At 40.9% G+C, this 25,746-nt stretch overlaps 2 protein-coding genes across 4 annotated transcripts; both read right to left on the bottom strand.

The window, feature by feature from the left end:
* Positions 1-2,295: 2,295 nt before the first annotated feature.
* LOC134077867 (uncharacterized) lies at positions 2,296-8,976 on the bottom strand. 2 transcript variants are annotated; one of them, XM_062533505.1, is made up of 11 exons: positions 8,867-8,976; positions 8,101-8,400; positions 6,462-6,692; positions 6,049-6,141; positions 5,345-5,389; positions 5,124-5,171; positions 4,848-4,916; positions 4,107-4,184; positions 3,454-3,534; positions 3,296-3,351; positions 2,296-2,657 (listed from the first exon to the last, which is right to left on the bottom strand). In XM_062533505.1, exons 1-10 carry the CDS (start codon positions 8,922-8,924, stop codon positions 3,311-3,313), a joined length of 1,044 nt encoding a protein of 347 aa, XP_062389489.1. In that variant the 5' UTR covers positions 8,925-8,976; the 3' UTR covers positions 2,296-2,657; positions 3,296-3,310. The 2 variants fall into 2 exon arrangements, with proteins under 2 accessions (XP_062389489.1, XP_062389488.1); XM_062533504.1 differs by having other exon boundaries at positions 4,848-4,919.
* An 895-nt stretch (positions 8,977-9,871) lies between these two features.
* LOC134077869 (uncharacterized) lies at positions 9,872-25,461 on the bottom strand. Of its 2 annotated transcripts, none has more exons than XM_062533507.1 (10): positions 25,389-25,461; positions 24,609-24,905; positions 16,180-16,413; positions 15,508-15,612; positions 13,756-13,794; positions 12,837-12,905; positions 12,638-12,709; positions 11,935-12,012; positions 11,777-11,835; positions 9,872-11,011 (listed from the first exon to the last, which is right to left on the bottom strand). In XM_062533507.1, the coding sequence occupies exons 1-9, from the start codon at positions 25,444-25,446 to the stop codon at positions 11,792-11,794; spliced, it is 996 nt and encodes a 331-aa protein (XP_062389491.1). In that variant the 5' UTR covers positions 25,447-25,461; the 3' UTR covers positions 9,872-11,011; positions 11,777-11,791. The 2 variants fall into 2 exon arrangements, with proteins under 2 accessions (XP_062389491.1, XP_062389490.1); XM_062533506.1 differs by having other exon boundaries at positions 12,638-12,712.
* Positions 25,462-25,746: the final 285 nt, after the last annotated feature.

Genomic DNA, 25,746 nt, shown 5'->3' on the forward strand with positions numbered 1-25,746 from the left:
AAATCCGGAATTGCTACCTTTACTTCCACATTTGCTACCTGACCTCCAGCCTTAAGCACCCTCCCCGCATACATCTTGCCCGACTGATGCACTCTTTTTGGGGGTTCATGACTGGGGCACGCGCCGGTGGAATTTTCTGCCTATGATGTACCTAGAGGAGCAAATCCGGAATTGCTACCTTTACTTCCACATTTGCTACGTGACCTCCAGCCTTAAGCACCCTCCCCGCCTACATCTTGCCCGACTGATGCACTCTTTTTGGGGGTTCATGGCTGGGGCACGCGGCCATGAGAAATTCTGCCTATGCTGTACCTAGAGGAGCAAATCCGGAATTGCTACCTTTACTTCCACATTTGCTACGTGACCTCCAGCCTTAAGCACCCTCCCCACATACATCTTGCCCGACTGATGCACTCTTTTTTTGGGTTCATGGCTGAGGCACGCGCCGGTGGAAAATTCTGCCTATGATGTACCTAGAGGAGCAAATCCGGAATTGCTACCTTTACTTCCACATTTGCTACGTGACCTCCAGCCTTAAGCACCCTCCCCGCATATGTCTTGCCCGACTGATGCACTCTTTTTGGGGGTTCATGACTGGGGCACGCGCCGGTGGAAATTTCTGCCTATGATGTACCTAGAGGAGCAAATCCGGAATTGCTACCTTTACTTCCACATTTGCTACGTGACCTCCAGCCTTAAGCACCCTCCCCGCATACGTCTTGCCCGACTGATGCACTCTTTTTTGGGGTTCATGGCTGAGGCACGCGCCGGTGGAAAATTCTGCCTATGATGTACCTAGAGGAGCAAATCCGGAATTGCTACCTTTACTTCCACATTTGCTACCTGACCTCCAGCCTTAAGCACCCTCCCCGCCTACATCTTGCCCGACTGATGCACTCTTTTTGGGGGTTCATGGCTGGGGCACGCGGCCATGAAAAATTCTGCCTATGCTGTACCTAGAGGAGCAAATCCGGAATTGCTACCTCTACTTCCACATTTGCTACGTGACCTCCAGCCTTAAGCACCCTCCCCACCTACATCTTGCCCGACTGATGCACTCTTTTTGGGGGTTCATGGCTGGGGCACGCGGCCATGAGAAATTCTGCCTATGCTGTACCTAGAGGAGCAAATCCGGAATTGCTACCTTTACGTCCACATTTGCTACCTGACCTCCAGCCTTTAAGCACCCTCCCCGCCTACATCTTGCCCGACTGATGCACTCTTTTTGGGGGTTCATTGCTGGGACACACGGCCATGGGAAAGCCTACCTATGATGTACCTAGAGGAGCAAATCCGGAATTGCTACCTCTACTTCCATATTTGCCACATTTGCTACCTGACCTCCAGCCTTAAGCACCCTCCCTGCAAACGTCTTGCCCGACTGATGCACTCTTTTTGGGGGTTCATTGCTGGGACACACGGCCATGGGAAAGCCTACCTATGATGTACCTGGAGGAGTCAATCCGGAATTGCTACCTCAGCTTCCACATTTGCTACGTGACCTCCAGCCTTAAGCACCCTCCCCGCATACGTCTTGCCCGACTGATGCACTCTTTTTGGGGGTTCATTGCTGGGACACACGGCCATGGGAAAGCCTACCTATGGTGTACCTTAAGGAGTCATTCCGGAATTGCTACCTCTACTTCCACATTTGCTACCTGACCTCCAGCCTTAAGCACTCTCCCCACATACGTCTTGCCTGACTGATGCACTCCCTCCCAGGGTTCATGCTATGGTGTACCATAAGGAGTCAGTCCGGAACTGCTACCGCTGCTTCCTCATATGCTACCAGACCTCCAGCCTTAAGCACCCAGCCAACATACAGATCTTGCCCTAAAGATGCACTCTTTCTGAGGGTTCATGGCTTGGGCACAAGGCCATGGGAATACCTACTCAATTCTGACCCCTTGTGGCTGTACGGGGGTATTACAGGCAAAATTTTCAAAGACTGGAAAAAAATAGTAAAATGTTATATTTTTTGAAACAAATCACATGTAAAAACAACAAAATGATAGAAGTATCTCCTAATTTTTTTTTTTACATTTCTGTGAAACATTGGGTGCATATGTGGAATTCCAGAATATCTACTGGAACTGCGCGAGTTTCAGAGTCACCCATTGACTTAACACAGAAGGCGCTAGCTCCCCACCGCTAACCGTCAAATTTAGGTAGTTTTTGTGGAAAAAATCCAGAAAAACTACCAAATTCTCCAAGATTGCTGCGTGCAATTCCGGAATTGTAACTTGGTGTGCCTAACCCTAACCCTAACCCTAACCCTAACCTTAGCCCTAACCCTAACCCTAACTTGTCATGACAAAAACAGAATAACACTTACTGACAGAAGCATCATATCATACACATTTATGAAATGTTTTTTTTATTACCCGTTCATGGCAGTGTCATGTCACTCTTACATACTGTAGATTCCTTCAAGCAAAGTGTAACCATGAAATCCTTCAAGATGTCAGTGAGTTGTTCAAGCTGAATGTTAGAGAAGGAGTGTTGAATACAGCATGGCCTTTGGAAGGTACCCAGAAGACCTCGTGATAGAGAACGGATATAGTTCTCATTGAAGACATCTTTAGTCATCGCTGGGGGTTTACCCAATCTACTTCCTTCCTCTTCAGAGGTCTCAGGCTGTGGCTCATCAGCTATAGCTGGAGAAAACACATGCACACGCACACACACACACACACACACACACACACACACACACACACACACACACACACACACACACATACACAATGGCATTGCTTTAGCTTATGATTCAAGATTGTGCCGTTCATCTTTGTAATGCTGCAAGAACACGGTGAAGTTATCATAGAATGACTAGATACTCCACCTCATGTCACCGGTTCTATCTCTTTACGTAACACTACCTCTAAAAAACAACCCATTACAGGAACATAACATTAGCAGTTTGGACAGCTACATACTTCACACATTGTTAGCTCATTGTGTGTTGTGGTGATGAATCAGATGTGGAAAGTACTTTATCTCAAAAGTCGGTAATTAACCTACGTCTATATGCAGTTCTGATTATGGGTAATTTTCTTGTGAAACACAAAGAGGAACAAGACACAGTCACAAACAGATGTGCTCACAAATAGTAATACACTCACACACACACACACACACACACACACACACACACACACACACAGAAACATAAATATACATACAAATACTCACTTTCGCACAAACGTAGACTCATAGACTTTTTCATCTGGTGGAGTAATAGTCAGATAAAAGCCTATGATGAGTATAATGTATGATGTGGTGTGTGTCTTACTTTCTTGCTGAAGAGTTACGTCTGGGGACCCATAGTTAGGTATTGAGGCACACCACCTTCACAAAAGACAGTAGATGTGTCTTGTTAGCAGTAAATACCAGCAGCTATACTAAGCAACACTGCAACAAGAGGGGTTTCTCACACAGCAGAGGACATACCATCCGGTTCGATTGATACTTTATGAGTTGCCTTGACATCCTCTGCATTGGAAACATGCTCATGGACACCATCTGATCCACCTGAATGAAAAACAATAAATAAATTCTGATGTGATCTTTCTGATATGAACTTCTGTTTTCGCTTCTTCTAATGCAGATAGATACTGAAAGTTGAATTCATCTGATGTTAAGAGGAATTAAAGTCTATCTTCTGTTCAGATGGTGATTATTTTTACATAATTACCTTGAGAATTAACACAGCAGTTAACTTAAGCAATAAGCTTGCAAGTGCCTAAACCCCTCTTAGCTAAAATCAGTGTAAATTATGGACTCCAGTGACTCATTGCTTTTTAAAAAAGGTTACAACAAATATTTAATGAAATAAAGGCACAGCAACAAGAAATGTCATGTAGAAATTTATAGACAATAATTCCTCCACCAGAAACATATTTTCTTTATCCTGAATGGTTGCCAAGCAACATTGAGACGCAGCTACTCTAACCGCTGTGTAAGTTGTGGTAGCGCATTACTATAAAACAAAATGCATGTTTATGTTGTATTTTACAATGCCATCCAATGTGATTCAGCCAATCAAAATCAATGACCAGAACTATCCATTCTAAGTGTCCACTCCAGGATAATTGGAATCTTACTGTTTGTTTGGCAAGGCTCTGGTGACACATTTATCTGTGTAGTCATGGCACCATTCTTCATCATATCATCTAGCTCTTCTGTGGAAATATATATGTATATATTTAAAAGCATATCACTCTGTTTATTTTTAAAAGATGGAATTCTCGGTTTCTATTTCGCAGCCTTATTAGTTCACGACTGTAAGAGATAAAGGCAAAGTTATACACACAGTTTGTATATGGAAAGACACAAGATAACCTAGGCCTACTGCCCATCTCAATGGTTGGTTCATTGTGAGGGTTTTCTACTTCAGCATACTCAGTCCCATTAGTCATAATTATTGACCCTGAAACATAGAAATCATAATAAAAACAACTATTTGGCTACACACACAAACAGAAACACACACAGCTAGCGACAACTTAGATACCTCAATAGTTAATGTAAAACTGGATAAAACACTGTGCCAATCTCTAGCTAGCATTCTTCAATCACAAAGAAAATTAAGATCAATTGTCAAATGATGATTTTATATTCCACTTTTTAGGCAACTTTAGCATGGTATCAAATACATGTTCTCCCCACTGTATAAATAAACAATACTGGTCTAGTCATGCACAGATACACATTTATATTCATGTGATATTAAGAGAAATAAAAGCGCAATTTTTCTGTTCACCAAATGGCAAACAGCAGTTAAAACACGTAAATATGTGTGCCAAGGGAATGGTCATCACAGTTGAATTTGGTTGGAATCTTACTGTTTGATTGGTCTGTTAGTTCATCTCCCTGTACAGCCATGACGCCATTCTTCGTCATGTCATCTAGCTCTACTATGGAAATACAAGAAAACATGTGTTTGTCTTCTACAACAAACATTGAGACACTTGACTAGTGTCACATGTGATGTATACACCATATGACATAATGACAAAGAAGATACACATAGATCTGTTTGCTTAAATCCTGAGATTACGCAAATTGACTTTGACAACTTTGACATGCTTAATACAACAATCTCATGTCAGATGTCTTACTTTCTGTCTGGGGGGGTTCCTCATTTTCAGTCTTGTTACATGACAGACCTACAAAAAAAACGTATGTGAGTATGTCTTTACAGCGAAATATCCAAAAAAAAAGGTTATATGGCAGTATATAGTTCATATTCTATGAACACCCTATAAGTAATGAAACACTAACAGTCAGTTATGAAAATGTTCATAAACAGACAGTTATAAAACGTTTGCAAATACCTCACCTGCAATTTCCCCTGATAGATCTACAGTTCCTGGAGAGTACATTCCTGGGGTTACAGAAGAACAATAAGTCCTGAGGGTTACTTGCAGAAATATGGATGTGTATGAGTGTGTGTGTGTGTGTGTGTGTGTGTGTGCGTGCGTGCGGAGAGTTGAATTGATCGGTTGTACAATACCGTAGTCACAACTTCTGAATGTGTGTGTGTGTGTGTGTGTGTGTGATAGCAACAACTTCCTTCAACCTAATTTTTCTTCAACCACTATCCTCTCTGAGTATATTTTGACTAGTAAAGTTCTGAGCCATAAACCTCTGGCAGGCTCGTAGCTGAATAGAATATATACTTTTTTGATCCCGCGAGGGAAATTCAGTTCTCTGCATTTAACCCAATTTAACCGAATTAGTGAACACACAGCACACAGTGAACACACAGTGAGGTGAATCACACAACTCAGAGCAGTGAGCTGCCTGCCCAACCAGCGGCGCTCGGGGAGCAGTGAGGGGTTACAGTAGGTGCCTTGCTCAAGGGCACTTCAGCCGTGGTGGATTGGTCGGGGATCGAACCGGCAACCCTCCGGTTACAAGCCCGATGCGCTAACCAGTACACCACGGCTGCCGGGATGTTAATCCTCATTTTGTTAAGTCCCCTTAGTTAGGCTATCTACTACAGTATATGAATGAACATACTGTAACAGTGTGGTAGCTTACCAGTTCTATTTTTCCTAAAGCGATGGATCCTTAACACAATTGCGATAAAAACAGCAATAAGAACAATTCCAGCTATTCCAATTGCAATTATTCCTGAATAGGAAGGCACATACAGTTCAGGTTAATACATATTACAAAGTATATCATTGCGCATAAATATTAAGCTGCACACATACTGTATGATTTGCCGATATACTAAGATAGCTATACTGTATACTGTACAGAGATACACAAACACAGAGGCACACAAAGAAAAATGCACAGAGATGGGCGTGTGTGGTTGTGTGTGGTTGTGTGTGTGTGTGTGTGTGTGTGTGTGTGTGTATACAGGATTTCCTCTGGAAAGTACTTGGTTTTCAATAAAGCAAAAAGCCACATCCTGCCTGTTAGAGCAGTTAACCCAACACACTCACCCCAAGGAAGGTCATCTGTCAGAGAGATGCTTCTGATCTCCCAGCTCACTGGATTGCTGAAGTTGCAGATGTAGACCCCAGCCCTCCTCTCCACAGTCCATATGTGTCCACTACTCCTGCTCCCCCTGCCAGTCCAGGAGTACTGAGCATGCTCACTGTCCTCTCCCTCACAGGTCAGGGTGCAGCTGGTAGAGTTGCAGTCTGTGGTGATGTTAGGCTCCTTAACTGGATCTGTTCAAGGATAAGGATTTACAATATCACATAATTGTTATGACACCTGATGCATGTATTGTACTGGTAACAACTCGTAATTTGAGAGAAAAAAAGACTTTATATTAAAGCAATGTGTCATCTTATTGGCTAGCTACCCAGAATTTGATTAGGGGTCATTCCACCTCAATTCAACAAATGCCTTCTGCTTGACCATCTCAGATTTGCTTCAAAATTTTACCACCTAAAGAGTAACCATTTAAACTAACTTAGCCAAAATATTAGCTTGGTATACCTACAGTAATGGATCCAGAGAATAACATTTTTGAACATGGTACCCCCCTTCTGATTTTTGGCACATTCCGCCCTCATCTAAATCTGCAGTAAAGTTCAGATGTCATTATCTGAAAAATTGCTCAAGCTAAAGACTTAACATTTTCTGTGACTATAATGATTTCTACCTATAGATTCCACATGGACATCCATAAGCCGTATTGATACTTACTGACTGTGTTTCAATCTTGTGAAATAAGAAGAAAAATTGCGGATTGTTTTCAAACCCCTACATTGGGTGCGCCATTACACAAGTTATAAACAAAATGTTTGGCAAATGGTTATGTCTCTCTACAGACGTGTTTAAGCTGTCTTTGAAAAAGTAATTAAGAGGTGTCTTTATTGCATTTTTGTTGGAAATATTGTAACACAAAACTGAAAAATAATCAATTTGGATGATATCATGTTGCATCATTTCCATGGGCTTTATTATCACTTTGCATCAGATTGTTAGCCTGGATGCCAGACCGAAGTTTAGCCCCGCCTCCATTCTTTTTCGGCAGGGAACTTCATATTCTGATAAGAATTGAGTATGACGTCGTCAGGCTATCAGATTGTATTCCCATTTCTCCCAATTTGGTAGTCACCTACACCCCTAAACCTAGCCCTAACCCTATCTTTGAAATTAGAAAAATCTTGAGAGAACATAGGACTGTGGGAACATAGGGTTTTGTGGGAACATATGGTTGTGGGGACATAAGGCCTAATTTTCACAGTGTTCAGCAAAAAAATGCGGATGTGGGAACATAGGGCTGTGGGAACATAAGGCTGACCCTGGCATGGCAACAATACACCTGAGAAGTTGGCCCAGGACCGGGACGACTGGAGAGCCCTTGTTTGTGGCCTATGCCCAAAGTTGGCCGGTCTGCATAGGCGGCTCCCTCATGCCTTTCATGATTGGTTGATACCACAATGATATCAACTTGTGACATTTGATAAAATCTAAAAAAACATCTTGCAAAATATACGCAGATAAGATGATGACATGGCACTTGATAATCTTACACTACAGGCCTATCTTGTCTTTTCTACTATCTAATCTCCTTGTATTGCATGCACATTTTGACATATACATGTAGGTATACATTTTACTTACTGAGAACAATAAGTTTCATTCTCAAGTCGGTGTCCTTGTTGTTCACCTCCACTGAGTAAGTTCCATTGAAATGTGGTTGCAGGTTTGAAATGGTCAACGCCCAGGTTTGATTGTTCAGTGTAGCCGAAGATGTGAAGATGTTAAAAACAGTTATTTCTTCTTTATCTTCTTCATACCATTCGGCAGCTTTGTCCTTGTTGTGTTTCCAGATAATAGCGGTTACTTTTGTGCCTTTTGTCACCTGCTCTGGCGAAAACGTAATAGATCCACCTTTGCGGCCAAATATGTAATCTGCAGAGACTTGAGAAGTTGGAATAGTCAGAGAATGTCAAACAACACAATATTGTTTCAATTCCTTAACCGACCTTCATTACATGAGGTTTATTATGTTAAGGTTAACAAATTAAACGAGGATCTGAGAGGTGCCATGCTGGTTTCAACCAGACTCTGGCATGAGCCAGTTTTGTCAGTAGCCTGACAAAAGATGGCTAACTTCCCCATCGATAATGTTGTACTGCAAGTGAATGATTCTGAGGCTGAAAATGTTAAGGATATGGAACAAGGTTGGAACATGATAAAACTTTAACCATAACAGATTTTGTCAAGCAATTCAATAACAAGGCTGTTAAATATAACATGACAACTCTCCCCACACCACAGGTCCACAATGGCGCTGAAGTCATTAAAATGCAATAAAATCTGCAAAAGTGTTGTCCCATGACTAAAGAAAGGACATAAAGAAATTAAACATAATTGATAAACTTACCTTCTGCCACTGAAGTGAAAATCAAAAGACTAGAAACGATCCATTTTAAAACATCCATTTTCAGTGTACTCCCAAAGACAGACTGTTCTATTCTGTGTCTCTACTTTCACATTGTCAGTCATGTCATAGCACCAGAGGAGGGGAAAATATCAACTTCCTTTTGTATCTGTTAACTGTTTAGGTATTGTTTTTTTTTCTTCTTTTTCTTTATAACATCCCTACTGAACAGACAGGATATCTGTTCAGTATGATCTTTTTAAATAAAATAATTCAACAGCAACAAAACAACAACAACAACAGCAACAGCAACAAAAAACTAACTGGCAGGATATCTGTTCAGTTGAGGAATCAGAGAATGGCTTCATGAGAAAGATAGATGGATAGACAGTCACTAGCAAGAGCTTGACCCTGCAAGGCTTGCCCCTCAGCCATTTCAATCCTTATAGGATCTCTTATTATGAGTTATTGTGAATTATAGTTTTATGGTTTAAAAGTATGTGGATTCAAAATAGACCAGGTTTGAATAGACCCATGGAATGGTGTATTCAATGACAAAATACTTGTGGCACAGCTTCCTCTTGTGGTGTAAGAGGAAGGTTCGTTTAAAAGTTTCCCGGCCTTACAATCGTGAAATGACTGCTCTCTCCACAGTGGATTCCCTGACTTTTGACATCAATCCTTGCTGACTGTAGGCTTGTTGTTATCGGCTTGAGTCGACTGACTTTTACAAAAATAAACACTGTCCATTTATTATGTGTTTCACACATTCCTCATATTGGCTTTCCTCAGCATCCTGGTGGAATGGAGGATTGTGTACTCTAATCTCTTTTTGTTTTACTTTTTAGTGGCAAAAACACCCCTTTTAACCAGTTTGTTTTACTTAACACAGCTTATTGATCAGGCTGTTGAAGATGTTACACGTTCAGTCCTTGTAGGTCACTGTCACCCCCCCCCCCCCCCCCCCCCACACACACACAAGCACAAACTTATGATCAATGTTTACTCTGTGTCATCAGCCTACATATTTATGTTGAATATAACATCAGTTGCACATGTATGAATATTAAAGGTGCTCTAAACAATGTTAGGCGGTTTCTAAGATAAAACATTTTTTTGTCACATAAAGCAAACATCACCTCTCTATCTGCTAGCTGCCTGTCCCCTAAACAAATATGGCCTCATTGGACAGCCCAAGCTCCAAAAACTGTTGCAGCTGACAAGATGCACGTTGAGGGAGTTTCAGTTGCATGGGAGGGAGGGAGGGAGAGGGAGGAGCAGCTACTGTAGCCCTCTTATCTGTTCATCAACAGAATTGGTGTTACCCAACGTCGCTTAAAGCACTTTCAGAAACCGGCTAGTGATTTCAGGGAAGTAAAATGAGAGAGAGAGATAGAGAGAGAGAGAGAGAGAGAGAGAGAGAGAGAGAGAGAGAGAGAGAGAGAGAGAGAGAGAGAGAGAGAGAGAGAAAGAAAGAGAGAGAGAGAATCAGAATCAGATATATTGGCTAGGTTTGCGTAAACAAACAAAGAATTTGACTCCGGTTAATCTTTGCTCTCCAAGTACAACACTCAAACAAATAAAACAGAAAATAATAAAAAACAGAACAATAAGAGCAGAATGAAGGGCAGTAGAAATATGGCAATATGCATAAGAAATACAGTATGTATTTGCAATAAGTACACTATGGGTGGGACAGGGTGATGCAATTGTCCAGAGGGGGAGTGCGGCTGGGAATGTCCTGCTGCGTGCTGTTCTAATGCACTGGGAATGTTCTGCGTGCTGTTCCAATGCACTGGGAATGTTCTGTGTGCTGTTATAATTCCCTGGGAATGTCCTGCGTGCTGTTCTAATGCGCTGGAAATGTCCTGCGTGCTGTTCTAATGCGCTGGGAATGTCCTGCGTGCTGTTCTAATGCGCTGGGAATGTCCTGCGTGCTGTGTAAAAGCGCTGCATTATTGGGCCCTCGCCGGGGAGCGGGCAGGGCACTTAAGTGGCATGGTGTGATGATCGCTAGATTGATTCCCGTCTGCAGACGCAATCCTGCTCTGACATTCGGTGCCCCCCTCTACCCTGTGCCGGCGATAACGTTGCGCTGGCAAGTCCTGGGCGCTGTCCTATGGCGGAGGCTGAGACCAGATGTTGCACCTGCACCACGGGACGGAAAAGGCCAACATCACAACAAAGCACTTGGGGACAGGATACATTGCACTTCTTTTGCTCAGATCACAGTGTGATTTTCACTGAAAGCACAATTATGTAAAAGTATATATTTCTACCTTCATTGGGGCAGCAACAGTGCACTCAATTTAATTAAATGCTTATGCTAAACGTAAAAATATTTGTTTTCCAACCATGAATAAAAGTTGAACAAGTAATTTTAGTCTATTTGGTATATCCAAGTAAAACAAATCAAATGAATCAAAGGCAGGCCTTGCATTAGGCTAGGTGAACTTGGCCATTAAACAGGAGACTTTCTGTAGCCCATCTGTAAACAATTCAGATCTTACATTTAAGTAAATTTAAGTTTGCCATTTCTAAACTCTTAAAACAAATGTGCTGAAAAAAACACACAATTTATGTCCAGATAGGGACAACCGAGTTTTGTCCTTTCCAACACGGCTTTGTTAGTTGTTACACACTGTGTGTTGAAAATAAAACGACTGGCATTGAAAACAACACAAATTGTGTTTGTTTTTTTTCACACATCTCTGTGTTCAGATAGGGACAATTTGTTTAAAGAGTGTGTAATCTGTGCTATTGGTGTAGCATCATTTCCATGTTTGCATTGCACTGATATACCAACAGATATTTTTTGACTGTGGCACGCATGTCACCACAAGTGTGAAATCATGTGTATAAGCCTACTGTATACAAAATGGAGAGTAATGTGTGACGTGGTGTGTGTCTTACTTTCTTGCTGAAGAGTTACGTCTGGGGACCCTCCAGAGTTAGGTAAGGGGACACACCACCTTCACAAAAGGCAGGATATACAGTACGTCTTGTTAGCAGTAAGTACCAGCAGCTAAGCTACATTGCAAGAGGGGTTTCTCACACAGCAGAGGACATACCATCCGGTTCGATTACTTCATGAGGTGCGTTGCCATCCTCTGCTTTGGAATCATGCTCATGGACACCATCTGATCCACCTAAATTAAAAAAAATAAATACATTCTGATGTGATCTTTCTGATATGAACTTCTGTTTTTGCTTCTTCTCATGCACATGAATACTGAAAGTTGAATTCATCTGATGTTAAGGGGAATTAAAGTCTATCTTCTGTTCACCAGATAGTGATTCGTTTTACATAATTATTTTGAGAAATAAACACTGATCTGCCATAGGTTAGGTGAGGATGTTCGTTCAAATTCATACATTTAAGTTTGAGCACAAGCTCATTGTGGATTAAACAGGTCTCATCATTAAGACTCTAATAACAGTGTCTTTTTGTTATAGTCTATGAACACCCTATGAACTTCCCTTTGATACATGATCGTGTCAAAATCGATATATATATAACGTAACACGGACATCATGATATCAGTATAGTATGCTTTCCGTAGTGAAGAGGTAATGATCTTTGTCACCATCACCATCTAAAGTGGCACATCGGCATCGAACTTGATTCACCCAATCGAAATCAAAGACCAGAACTATCCATTTTAGAAACAGTAAATACGCCACTGAATGACTGTTCAGGTCAAATTGACGATTGGACAGTGGCCGTTCGAGGGCAGGGTTTTGCGAACGGTCAATTGCTAATTGGAATCTTACTGTTTGTTTGGCGAGGTAGTTCTGGTGACACCTGTGTAGTCATGACACCATTGTTCGTCGAATCACCTAGCTCTTCTGTGGAAATATATAAAAACGTTTCTACTTTGTAGCCTTATTAGTTCATGACTGTAAGAAATGAAAGCACAGTTATACACACAGTTTATATATGGAAAATCACATACAGTATAAGATAACCTACCGCCCATCTCAATGGTTGGAGGGTTTTTTATTTCAGCATCCTCAGTCCCAATAGTGATATATTTTGACCCTGAAACATATAAATCATAAAAAACAACTGCTTAGCCGCACACACACACACACACACACACACACACGCACACACACACACACACACACACACACACACACACACACACACACACACACACACACACACACACACACACACACACACACACACACAGATACCTCAATGACTAAATAGCATTTAAACAGCAGGAGTTAAAACACAGTGAATATGCCACTGATTGAGTGTCCAGGGACTGTCCATTGTCTGTGAGAGCTTGCTAAACCACTGGCCAAATACACTTCTCACACAATATGTTTATTTTTTTAGATACAATTCTTTCTTTCAATTTAGTAGCTTAAAGGCCCTGTGTCCACCAAGCGTTTGCACTGACAGCACCCTCAACCTCCTTTTCTCAGCACTTCGGTCAGCACTCTCATCACTTGTTGCAAAGTTATGAGGTTTCTCCCTCTTCAATTTTGAGCAAAAAGGCCCCAATTCGTTCAGGCAAGAGTTATACACACAGTTTATATGAAAATCAATTGTAGATGGAATGGGTAATTGTATGGAAGACTAACACACATTGTTCTAACAAAGATTACCTACTGGTTGGTTCACTGAGAGTGTATTTACCACAGCATACTCAATCCCATTTGCTATCTTTGGCTATCTTTTGGCTCAGTAAAAGACAACTATTTAGCACCGGACTGTGTTTGTCTCATATTCTATGAACACCCTATGAGTACCCCCCACCCACACACACACACACACACACACACACACACACACACACACACACACACACACACACACACACACACACACACACACACATAAACAGACTGTTATAAAATGTTTGCAAAAAGCTCACCTGCAACTTGTAGCTCTGCAAGTCTTGGGGTGTAGTTTCCTGGTGTTACAGAAGAAAAAGAAGTCCTGAGGCGTACTTGAACTAGATAATAGGTCTTTGAATTGACACAAGTTAAACTGGTACAGCCTATGCAACATAAATACCTTTGCAATAACACTTTATTGGGTAGACTTAAAAAAATAATGTTTAATTTGAGCATACAGTTTTGTCAGTAGCCTATATGTCTTTTACATTTCCTAACAAAACTGATATTATAGTGTAGGCCTATGCATGAATAACCTATTGACACAGACATGGGTCTCACCTAAGCTACTCTAAAAGGCTGTTGTAGCCTAAAGTAAAAGTTTAATGAGCAGAAGTCACAACTTGTTGTAGTCTAACAGAGGTAAATATTGTAGCAATTAGCCTATGGAGATGACAAAAAAATGTAAACACTTATTTCACTCTCACTGGAGTGAACGTAGAACATGGGCTGTTGCGCAAACAAACGAATTAGGAGGGTGATCTTCATCTCTGTTCTCCAAAAGCTATGATTTTGATTTTGCACACAAATGAATTCTGTGAATAACATAAGAATTTACAAAAAAAATATCATAAAAGCTTGTGTCATGTGGTGACCCCACACTGGTTGTGAATGGTTGGTGCCCCTGGACACTGGAGCTTTTGCCCTATGGATAATCCGGCCCTGGGGGTTCAGGGGTGTCACCCCCAGGACATGTATTAAATATTCAAAAAAATCCAAAATCCCCTGAGGAAGCGCATGGCGAAACGGGTTGCTCAGAAATAAAATCTTAAAAGTGTAGTCCAATGGTGTGCGGTGATCCTTTTTTCTTTTTTATGTATTAAATATTGTCATGTAAATGCACAAGTTCTGTGCCCTTTCAATCAGAGATTAGAGCCTGCACTATGCCTATAAAACACTGCACGTGCATAGTCTGTCTCCTAAACATTCCTCATCTGTTATCGAGACATTCATGAAAACATTTTGAGAATGATGACTTTCTCTTCATCCTTGTCCTAACCATTAAAACGAGGCAGATACATGATCATGGCTGAATTTGTTGGCACCCATGCTAAAGTTGACTTAAAAAAGAGGAATATAAAATCATCTTTTGAAAATTGATTTTAATGCCATAAATAATGAAATGAGGAAAAATCCATCCTTTAAGGACACCAATTTTCTTTCAGAATGAATAATGTATCATAAATAAATAAATGTTCTAAATACTGGGGTCAAAAATATTGGCACCCCATGTAACCATATGGGAATTTAACACATAGGGTTAACCTTGGGGCAGACCGTTTTTTTTTTTTCAAAGGCCACTTATTTCATGGATTCAGGATACTATGCATCCTGATGAAGTTCCTTTGACCTTTGGAACTAAAATAGCCAAATATCATCACACCCCCTTCACCATACCTAGAGATTGGTATGGTGTTTTGCTCAGTTTTGTTAGCCTATTAGCTGGTTTAATTTGCATTGAGCTCAGTGAGCATCAAACAGGCTAATAGGCTAACTGAACAAAACACCATGCCAATCTCTAGGTATGGTGAAGTGTGTGTGATAATGTGGGGCAATTTTAGTTGGCACAGTAAACTCTGAAGTATCAGTCTCTGCCATCCTCATTGTGTCTGTGAGTAGTATCATAATGTTAAGGCTTCCTTTGCAATGTAGCTGGGATGTTAATCCTCATTTTGTTAAGTTCCTTTGAGTGAACATACTGTAAATATGAATGTAAAATAGTAGCTTACCAGTTCTATTTTTCCTACAGCGATGAATCCTTAACACAATTAAGACAAAAACAGCAATCCCAGCAATTCCAACAATGGAAATGCCCACAACTCCAGCAATTTTTCCTGCATAGGAAAGCACATAAAGTTCAGCTTAATACACATAACAAAGTTGATTATTGTGCATAAATATTAAGCTGTAAACATATGATTCTGATATAGATAGTTATAAACTGTTTACTGAGACACACAAACACATACAGTAAGAGGCACACACATACAGAAGGACACAAAGAAAGACGGGCATGTGTGACACACACACACATGCCCATCTTTCTTTGTGTGTGTGTGTGTGTGTGTGTGTGTGTGTGTGTGTGTGTGTGTGTGTGTGAGCGCTCTCACTAGATGGGTATCTCTTTTGCCGTTATTTCCAAGTGTGCATCGATGCATCTTTTTTGGCCTCAGACATCCCATAATCCATTGCGCAGTGCAGGTCAAGCTCCACACGTCATGCAAATCGTCAAGCAACACAAACCCCTCCCCGAGTCAGGTGACGCCAACTAGTTTGTGCTGTCCAAATGTAGGGACGCATACTGAGGAGCAAGCTAACTGAGACACTACTGGAAAGAACGGTAGGCCTACTATACAGCGTGCGCCCTTTACAATTGGGCACGTCCAATGTGGCACACTTACCTACAGGAAGTTCATCTGTCAGAGAGATGCTTCTGCTGTCCCAGCTCAGTGGATTTATGAGAAAACAGGTATAGACCCCAGACCTCCTCTCCACAGTCCATATGTGTCCACTATTCCTGTTCCCTCTGCTATCTTTCCAGGAGTACTGAGTATGCTCACTGGCCTCTCCCTCACAGGTCAGGGTGCAGCTGGTAGAGTTGCAGTCAGTGGTGATGTTAGGCTCCATAACAGGATCTGTTCAAGGATAAGGATTTCACAACATGATCATGTAACACCTGATGGATATATTGTTCTGGTAGCAACTCGTAATTTGGGAAATATTTATAAATTTAAGCAATGTGCCATCTTTTGGGGGAAATTGGTTAATTTGCTGACTACCCCGGAGTCAGATTAGGTATACTCGTGTACAACCCAGTCTGACACTGTTAGCTTAGCATGATTAATTGGAAGTGGATTATTCCAGTTAGCCTATTGCTAGTCTAGCTCAGGGGTTCTCAATGTTGTTGGTTCCAAGGACCCCTTTTAGGGGATAACATTTTCCGAGGACCCCCTTGTAACTGTAACAGTTAACCATTCGTATTATCTGAAGTTGTGGCCGGGTCCACTATCCCAAGTTAATGTGGGTAGGACCAAATAGACACAATTTGCTTGTTTTATGGGTGACAACAGCATCATCTTTTCAAAATGTTAACTTTATAATTTCAAGCAAATTATTTCGCGGACCCCTTGGTTATGGGTCACGGACCCCAAGGGGTCCCCGGACCCCACTTTGAGAACCACTGGTCTAGCTAACAGGGTGTTACAAAGCCTTTCAGTCTGTTCATAGAGCATTTCAAAATGAATGGGGATACATAGTAATGAAAATGTCAACTTCTACAACTTTTTCCTTATTTTTTTTAAAACTCCAAGTTAGGAAAGCTCTATGTTGTTTTCTATGCCACAGAAAAAGGCTTAGGAATACATGTTACCTAGAGTAACCAACATCCATGAAATATGCTAAGCTAAGATAGCATGTCAAACTGGGTTAATGCATGCTGAGAGAAGACAAGAGAGGTAGATGGTACATTAATACATTTGCCAAAAAGTTGCTTTGTTCCTTTAAAGGTGAACTATACAAGTTTTTTAGCTTAGTTTGCCATATCTGATCAGCTTCAGAGTCATTGGAATGGTTATTTGACTTATTGAATGATGGCTGTTTCACTTCCCCCTAGCGCCTGTGAGAACCGGTGGCTCTGACAAACAGAAAGTTCCGCAGCCTTGCGATCATGCTCAAGAAAAGGAAGACTGATCGATTGAGTATTGTTGTAAAAATACACGCTAAAGCAGTAGGGGAAGCTCTGCAGAGAAACCTGAAAGCGTAAAACGAGAAAACAGCGAAAACAGTATATATATACATATATATATATATACAGTAAGCGTTACTTGAGAATGGCCATTTCACTCACACTTTGCCTGATTCACGTTCTGCGTGAAATGTATTACAGCTGCATTACAACTTACCGCCACTAGGTGGCAGTACAGTCCGCTGTAGCATTGCTGCGGTGTGATTGATACTGTAGCCCAGTTCTACTCATTCAATAGGCGGCCAGGAAGCAACCTCTAGTGGCCCAGCCCATATAGTATATTTCGGAAATGCCAACAGAAATCCCTAGGAGCCTAGTCACCTACAGACTGCAACACTACAACTCTTTTATTGTTTTGTTTTTTCGGGTGTTTGTCAATTCAGTCTGGCACTCTGAAAATGTTCGCAAGGCTCTGCACTTCGAAAAAGACGAGCATGAACTAACAAACTATTTGTCATAGTTCAAAATTGCCATTAACACAAGCAGCAGATTGAAATAACACTTTATGTTTCATTCGAGAGTTTGACAACAGTGAGGATGATTAGCACTATGCAAACAAGTTTTATTGAGTTAGACTGCGTCTCTATAATAGTTCCGTAATCTGACGTAGGCTATTTCCTCATGTAATTCTGTAATTTCTCTTTGGATATATCTATCTATCCAAGGGCGTCAGTTTAGTTTTCAGGGGACAAAAACGCTATTTTACAGCTTGGTTTGATAAGTGCTGGGGACATACATTTTATATGATCTTAACGATGTTGAGGACTTGTTGCGTTTCTGACTCTGCTGCGCCGTTGCCGCCAGAACCAGTTCATTCTAACTCCACGAAAATTACCACCGCTGGTTAGTTTGCTTTACTTTGTGGAGTAATCCATATGGATTGGTGAATATGTAGGCTTTATACCTACTTTCTCGGGGGGCAGGGACATTTTTCAAGGTGGTGTAGGCACTGAAATACAGTTGCCAAAGCATACATATTTTAATCGTAGTTGGGCTAGGCCTATTCGAAATTGCGCTCTGATCAGCGGAGGACGGGAGCAGTGAATCTAAATATTGGTTGTTTATCCCTTAGATGCATAAGTGGGGTCAAAAATGACCCCAGAGGTTGTTTTCTTGCAGTATCTTCTTCATTTTATTTTTTTTTCATTTAACCTTCTATGTATTCCTCAAATAGGTTGTCTTTGAGATGAGGCCATTTGGATTTGTGTCTAACTGTTATATTTTTAAAGTAATTTAATGTTTTGTATCAGTACCACCGATCCGCATAGGTGGGGTCAAAAATGACCCCAAGCATTTTCTATGGAATTTCAAAAGTTAACCCTAGGATCTTTTGATTTTTATCAACTGTGGCAGTCAGGTATACATTTACTGTTGATTATCACATCTGATGTCAGCAGTTTCACCATCCTGAAGGCTATTTTTACACAACAACATAAATCTAAGTATCATCATATAATGTGGCGGCCAAGCGTTCATAGCGACGTCACTTTTTGATCCTTCAATGTCCGCTCTTCCTATAATTGTGAAGCAGAATTCACCAAGCGATATATACAGAGGGATTTGTTGGTATAGCGTTCTTGGCCTGATTTTTATGACTTTTTATGCCTAAAAATAGGGCAAAAATCCATTTTTTTAAGCCAATTGGCAGTACCTTCTGATTTACTGGATAACAAAAGAAGATATTCATAATCACCTCTGTAAATGTTTTTTTATTTGATATATTAACACTACAAAAAATATATTTTCAACCTGGCTTTTTCCAATGGTCAGATTCTTTGCATCAAAACATATATGCAAATTAGCGCATATTTAATTAGACACGACCTAATTAGCATATTTAAACATAAATACAGAAAACTTGCAATACGTTTTTTTCTCCTATTTATGTGAGTGTTCAACTGGTAAAGTTTCATGAAGATATCTCTAAGTTAAAAATTTTACCCTATTCGCCTATGTTGAGATAATTTTAGGATGTTTACCTTTTTTGCCTATCTAAAAGCTGTTTTGTAATAAAATGTTAATAAAAAGTGATGCATCAATATGTCCAACATGAAATAAAAACATTTTAGACAAATATATAATAAAAATCATCATCTTTAACCAAAATGAGAGACATTATTTGAGATTACAGCAAAAAACGCATGCATTCTAATTGGGGTCATTTTTGACCCCACTCATGGAAGAGTGTAGGTATTGGTAGCCTATGCATCTAAGGGTTATCGAAGAACAGTAGCCTACCATGCCTTACCATTATCTTTGATATTTCAGTGCATGGTTTTGAATATTTTAACAGTTGCCAAAAATATAAGGGATTCAGTCAGTCGAGTTTATTTGACATTCGCGGCATACACTTAACGCACGATCAAAACTTCTGACATGCATACTGACGACTGTCCATCAGATCAGAGTCTAATGCTCTGTCAATCTCAGACTCTCACAAAATTAAGGAAGCAAGTAAAATGCAAGATGCACGGGAAGTAGGAGTATGAATGATGTAGCCTACGTTTCTTAATGATTGTCAAAATGTTTCTTTCTTTATGTGTCACAAAAAACAATGCGTTGAAGGTCTGAATCTTAAATGTTTTGTTCAGATTCAATAGTGTTGGATGTGTCGCTGTCAAGAAGGGTTGTGTGCCCTCAGTTAAATGTTAACTTTATATTAAAAAAACAAAGGACTAAAGGCCCGTACAGACCAGATACGACACGAATTTGTGGTGCAAAAATGCGAAAAATTCGTGTGCGAAATTTTCGCACTCCAAGTGAGTGTACACACCGAGTCCGATGCGATTATTTTAATATTTCGCATTCTATTTCGTGCTCACGTCACGCAGCGAATTTCAGTAAGTAGGGAGAACTCGTAAAATCATCTAGATTTGAAGCAGATTGATAGCCTTTGATAATACATTGGACGGGCATTGTCTTGAGAGGTGCTGGGGAAATGAAAGTTTATACGGCCATCCTTCCCATCCAGGGGCGGAGTGGTAATCGGGAGATTAGGGACATTTCCCGCCAGGCCGGCCGGCCTACGTTGCATTTGATTTGGCCCATGACGGGCCTGAGCGGCCGCTAGTAGCCCTGCATTTTTTCACTATCATAAGAGTTTGTTAGTCGAATGTCAGTCCCCTAAGAAGTCACCCAAAGTTCATTTATCATACTGAGGAAGCCAACTACTATATAAACCATTCAGTTGCGATATATACCTTAGTCATGGTTACCTTACATATTAATTACAGGCCTATTCATCTCAGTTCTCTCTCATCAGTGCATTGGTATGCAGCCTTTGGGTGTCTTGATTTAATTGTTCATATATTATTAAAGTGTTATTTAACTCTTTTGGTCACAAATAAATTCAAAATAGAACAGCAAAGCCTCCTGGGAATCGCAAATACGTTTGCTAGGTCAAGTCTATTACAGAAATGTAGGGGGATAGATGAGCGGCCCCTCCTTTAATGGCATGGCCCTTTAGCCTGTATTAGTGAACGTAGCGTTTTGATAGTGAACGGATTAGCAGGTGCTTGCGTGATTAATATGTAAGGCAAGAAGAGGAAAGACGAGAAAGAGGGGACTGAAAAGGGCAGAATTAAGAAGAAGCGACTGCTGGAGGAGCATGCATCTAAATGCTCAAAACAGATTTATCCGTAGCCAACAATGTTCCCTCTAAGCTGCGCGCGTGCGCGGATGCGCAGGCCAGTCGAAGTGGCCGCGCAACAGATTTTTCAGACCGCGCATATTTTTCAGACCGCACAAACTATTTTTTTTTTCAGGGGTTAAAAATGTGACTATCAAACGCGATGTAGCCTAGTAGCAAACATTTCAAATACTGACATGTCTGACAACCAAGTCGGATGTAGACAACGTTACAAACAAAGTATTCTTAAGGCTCTTGGCGGGTAACATGACGAAAAGAAAGGCTGAGCAGGTGCTCCAGTAAAAGGTCTGCCTAACATTTAAAAATGAGTGGCTAGATGAAATAGTCCAAACTGACACAAAAGATGGTCCAGGTAGGATAAAACTTTCAGAGATATTTACATATTTGCTCGGAGGCAAAAGCGAAAGGGGAGTTCGCTAGTGGTAAAACTTTGTCCGAGTGGAAGCTTGGGGTGTCCAAACTACGGCCCGTCACGCACTTTAATGCAGCCCGCCGACTCGCCGAGCATGCATGCATTAGTTTATCGTAGATTTTGCCCGATAGGTTATCATTGGCATTGGTTATCAACGTTACAGCAAACTGCTTTACACTATTCTTAGAGAACGTTTGCAATGTCAATGTCAAAACAGCATGTTACATAGAGATTATACTCTTTATAATCTCCATTGCAATAGATCTAATTTACGTTATGTTACTCATTTGATTGGGAACGCGTTTGAGCGTGCACAAAAGGGATCCAGCTGGCTTGTCATTGTTGATAACTGATAACTCCATTTTATAAGAAACGTTTAAAAGAAAAATGCAAAGAGTAATGCACTCCTGAGCATTATAATAAACTGTGAGAAGGCCATAGGCACAGCAGAGTGCGCCGGCAAGAGTCTTAAAGTGACAGTGCACCATTATAAATGAATTAAACAGCATCATATTAACCGTCTTTAACAAAATTACTTTCTCATTATTGTCATGTAAATTATATATATGGGGGGGGGGGGGGGGGGGGGGGGCATGGTCATTTTTGGCAGGTCGCGTGGTTGCGAATTGCTCACAGCGGTAAAACCTGCGCTCAGAAAATTTTTTTTTTGCTCAGTGCTGAAAAAAATTAGAGGGAACATTGGTAGCCAAGTCCACGGCCATCAACGAGTGCAGGTAAATTTGACGGAATGAAAAACACTGACACAAAGCTCAACTACGTCACTATTGCTAGACGGAAAATATCACAAGCTAGTTAACTCATTTACATTTCAAACGAATCAATGGCTTAGCCTACAGTTTTTTTCAGTGGCTAACATAGCGTGAATTGTCCAAACAGTTGTCACATTTTCAAAACTCTAAGTCTCCCAACTAGCACAGCATCCGTCTTTTGTGGCCATACCATTCACACATTTCATGTCGTTTTCGCACAATATGTAGGCAGTGAACCATCCTTACATTTTCTTAACAGACAAGTTATCTCTTAACAAAATTATGGATCGTTTTTCTATTATTTACAGGTGTTAACACACAACACCCCACAATTAAAACAATATTCCAAACCTTAACGTCTGCTTCTGCAATGGTATCAGTTCAAAAACAATATATCTCAGCTGATAATAAACAAACAATTGAAAAATTGGCACAAGGATGATTTATGTTGGGTATGGGGCCAACCACAGCTGATTCCAGTCTGTCTTAGACTCAGTGGCAGGGGTTATTTCTCTCTATTACATTTACACTTGAAGGAGGAGGTGATGTTTTTGGAAACAGAAACAGAAAAAGACAAATACTGTAATATATGTATGAGGAAGAGTAAGAACAAGGGGCCCAGGGAGAAGAGCACACCCAGTGAGAGATGCAGTGAGAGGTGTAGTAGGTGGTGCAGGAACAGTTAGAGAAGCAGTGAGAGGTGCAGCAGGAGGTGCAGGAGCAGGCCCAAGGAGAGGGCAAGGTAGAGATGTAAGAATGCGTGGTGCTGGCATTTTTTTGGTTCGGTAGGGGGCCGGTGTGGTCAGAATATTCCCAGTGGATTTTTGTGTCCCACTCCGCCCCTGTTCCCATCTATGTTGTGCTATTGTAATTGTGCAGTCGAACCACAACGTTGGTTGGGTTCATTAGTAGGCTACACACACACACACACACACACACACACACACACACACACACACACACACCTGCCGGCCTGCAGGTGTGCGTGCACTGATCGTACCATGAGGCTACTCATCAATGGGAGAAAATATATTAAGTAGGCCTGAAGTTAGTCAACACGTTATCAAAATGAACTTAATGCAGAGTTACATCCACGCGCACACATTTTGTTTAAGCAGGAGAAATTACGCACGCAGGCGCGCAACTATTTGTTTTCTTTAACTCGGCTAGTGTTATCAGCACACAATGTGATTATGTGAAGCTAAATCACAACTCAATACACATCAGGGATATTATATCGCAACAACGAAAACAGAAAGGATGGAACGCAAAGCTAGTTACGCCTATTCCAGATGGACAAAACAGGTAGACAATTGGTGTGCTTGCCAGAATTGACTAGCTAAAGCCAGACGTTAACGGTAGGCCTTCGCTAGAACAACAATAAAGGTAACTTAGCCTTTATAGGGCTGTGTAACGTTGTCCAAATGAGTAGGTTACTGTTAGACTTTATTGTTGCATTAAATTATTGATTTCCATTCAGATGGCTACCACAACGCGATTCTAGGGCTCCGAAATGGGCAGCAGCAGCACTGGGTGAGAGCCATTAAGTGTTGGAAGCGAACTGTACCATCCCCCCTCTGTGAGCTGACCTCTGTGCCTTAGAACACCAATTTAAAAATCCCCCAACCCCCCAAGAGCAGTTTCACACATCATTAGCAATATTTTGTTGAGTGTGCGTCTGCAACAGTGAGCCTACTCCTTTTCGGCTTTCGGAAACAGCAGCATAATTTTCGCCGGGGACCGGGTAGCATACATGTCTCCACCACTTTTTATGACGAACTTTTTTGTCCCCACCACTTTTTAAATGTTTATCAATTCATCAAAAAAGTTGGTACCCACCAGTGATGCGTGGGTACGTGTCTGAACGGCCCGCCCCGTCCCGCTGTTTACAACTAACTCGACCGCAACTCGGACCGCAAAAAATAATTATTGAAATAGCCTACTGTACCCGACCCGCTTATTGTAAAAATTAGTCTAACTTAGTCGTGGCGTCATTGAGCTACGCAAAATTGGAATCTCACATGCATGTAAAACAATATAGCCTAGGCCTAATTATGATTGCTCAGAATTTGGGAAACATTCATTTAGTCTACCTTTTTTTGTTCCGTGTCAGCATTCATCCAAAAATTAGGCTATTTGACTCAACATTGAACATAATTAGCCTAAGGAGTTTCCTATAGGTACAAATTGTCCCTTCTACTATCTAATCTTGTATTACATGCGCACTTTGAGATAAAGGTATACATTTTACTTACTGAGAACAATAAGTTTCATTCTCAAGTGGGTCTCCTTGTTGTTCACCTCCACAGAGTAAATCCCATTGAAATGTGGCTCCAGTTTTGAAATGCTCAATGCCCAGGTCTGCTTGTCCAATGTAGCCGAGTGTTTGAAGATGCTAAAAAGAGTTATTTCTTCATCTCCTTCAAACCATTCGCCAACTTTATCCTTGTTGTATTTCCAGACAATGGCGGTTACTTTTGTGCCTTTGGTCACTTGTTCTGTTGAAAGCGTAATAGATCCACCTCTGAGGCCAAATATGTCACCTGCAGAGACTTGAGAAAAGGTTGGAGTAGTCAGAGAATGTTGCAAAACATTTTTACATCCACAACCAAGGTTAAGATGAAGACTTCTGTCAATATCTATCTGTGTTTCGTGCAAACACTTGTGTTGATTATTACAAATGCCTCCAAGCCCCTGCCTCCCTCCCAAAAAGTATTCTTTCAATTGAAAAAATCAAAGTAATGATTAAAAGCTTGTGCTACTCCTTAACTGACCTTCATCAAGATACAATTCTAAGGTTGACAAATTAAACAACGATCTGAGAGGTGACATGACAAGAGACTCCAGCACTCATGGGTCATGTAAGGTCAGGCTGTTAGCACTGCAGACATAACTCAATGACAAAAGATGGCTAACTTCCCCATCGATAATGTAGTACTGCAAGTGAATGATTCTGAGTCTGAAAACTTTAAGGATATGGTACAAGGTTGGAACAAGAGAGGACAAAACAAATTAAACATGACTGATAAACTTACCTTCTGAGACTGAAGTGAACACTAAAATACTAGATATTATGCATTTTAAAGTAGCCATTGTGTTACTGCCATAGACAGACTGTTCTGTGACTACAGTAGTTTCACATTCTCAGTCATGCGTTCTTGGCAGTGGAGGAGGGGCAAATATCAACTTCCTATTGTACCATAAGTATTATTTTCTCTTTTTCTTTGAAGCGTCGCTACTGAACAGACGGTCAGTACGGTCTTTTGAAACAACAACAACAAAACAAAACAACACAAGAGAATGCCTTATGAGAAACTTGACATAGTGCAAATAGAAAAACAACACAGAATCATGCAAATGCTATAAAAAGCAGTAAACTCCCCCAATAAAGAC

Source organism: Sardina pilchardus, chromosome 4 (genome assembly GCF_963854185.1).
Source record: "Sardina pilchardus chromosome 4, fSarPil1.1, whole genome shotgun sequence".
Taxonomy (NCBI): domain Eukaryota; kingdom Metazoa; phylum Chordata; class Actinopteri; order Clupeiformes; family Clupeidae; genus Sardina; species Sardina pilchardus.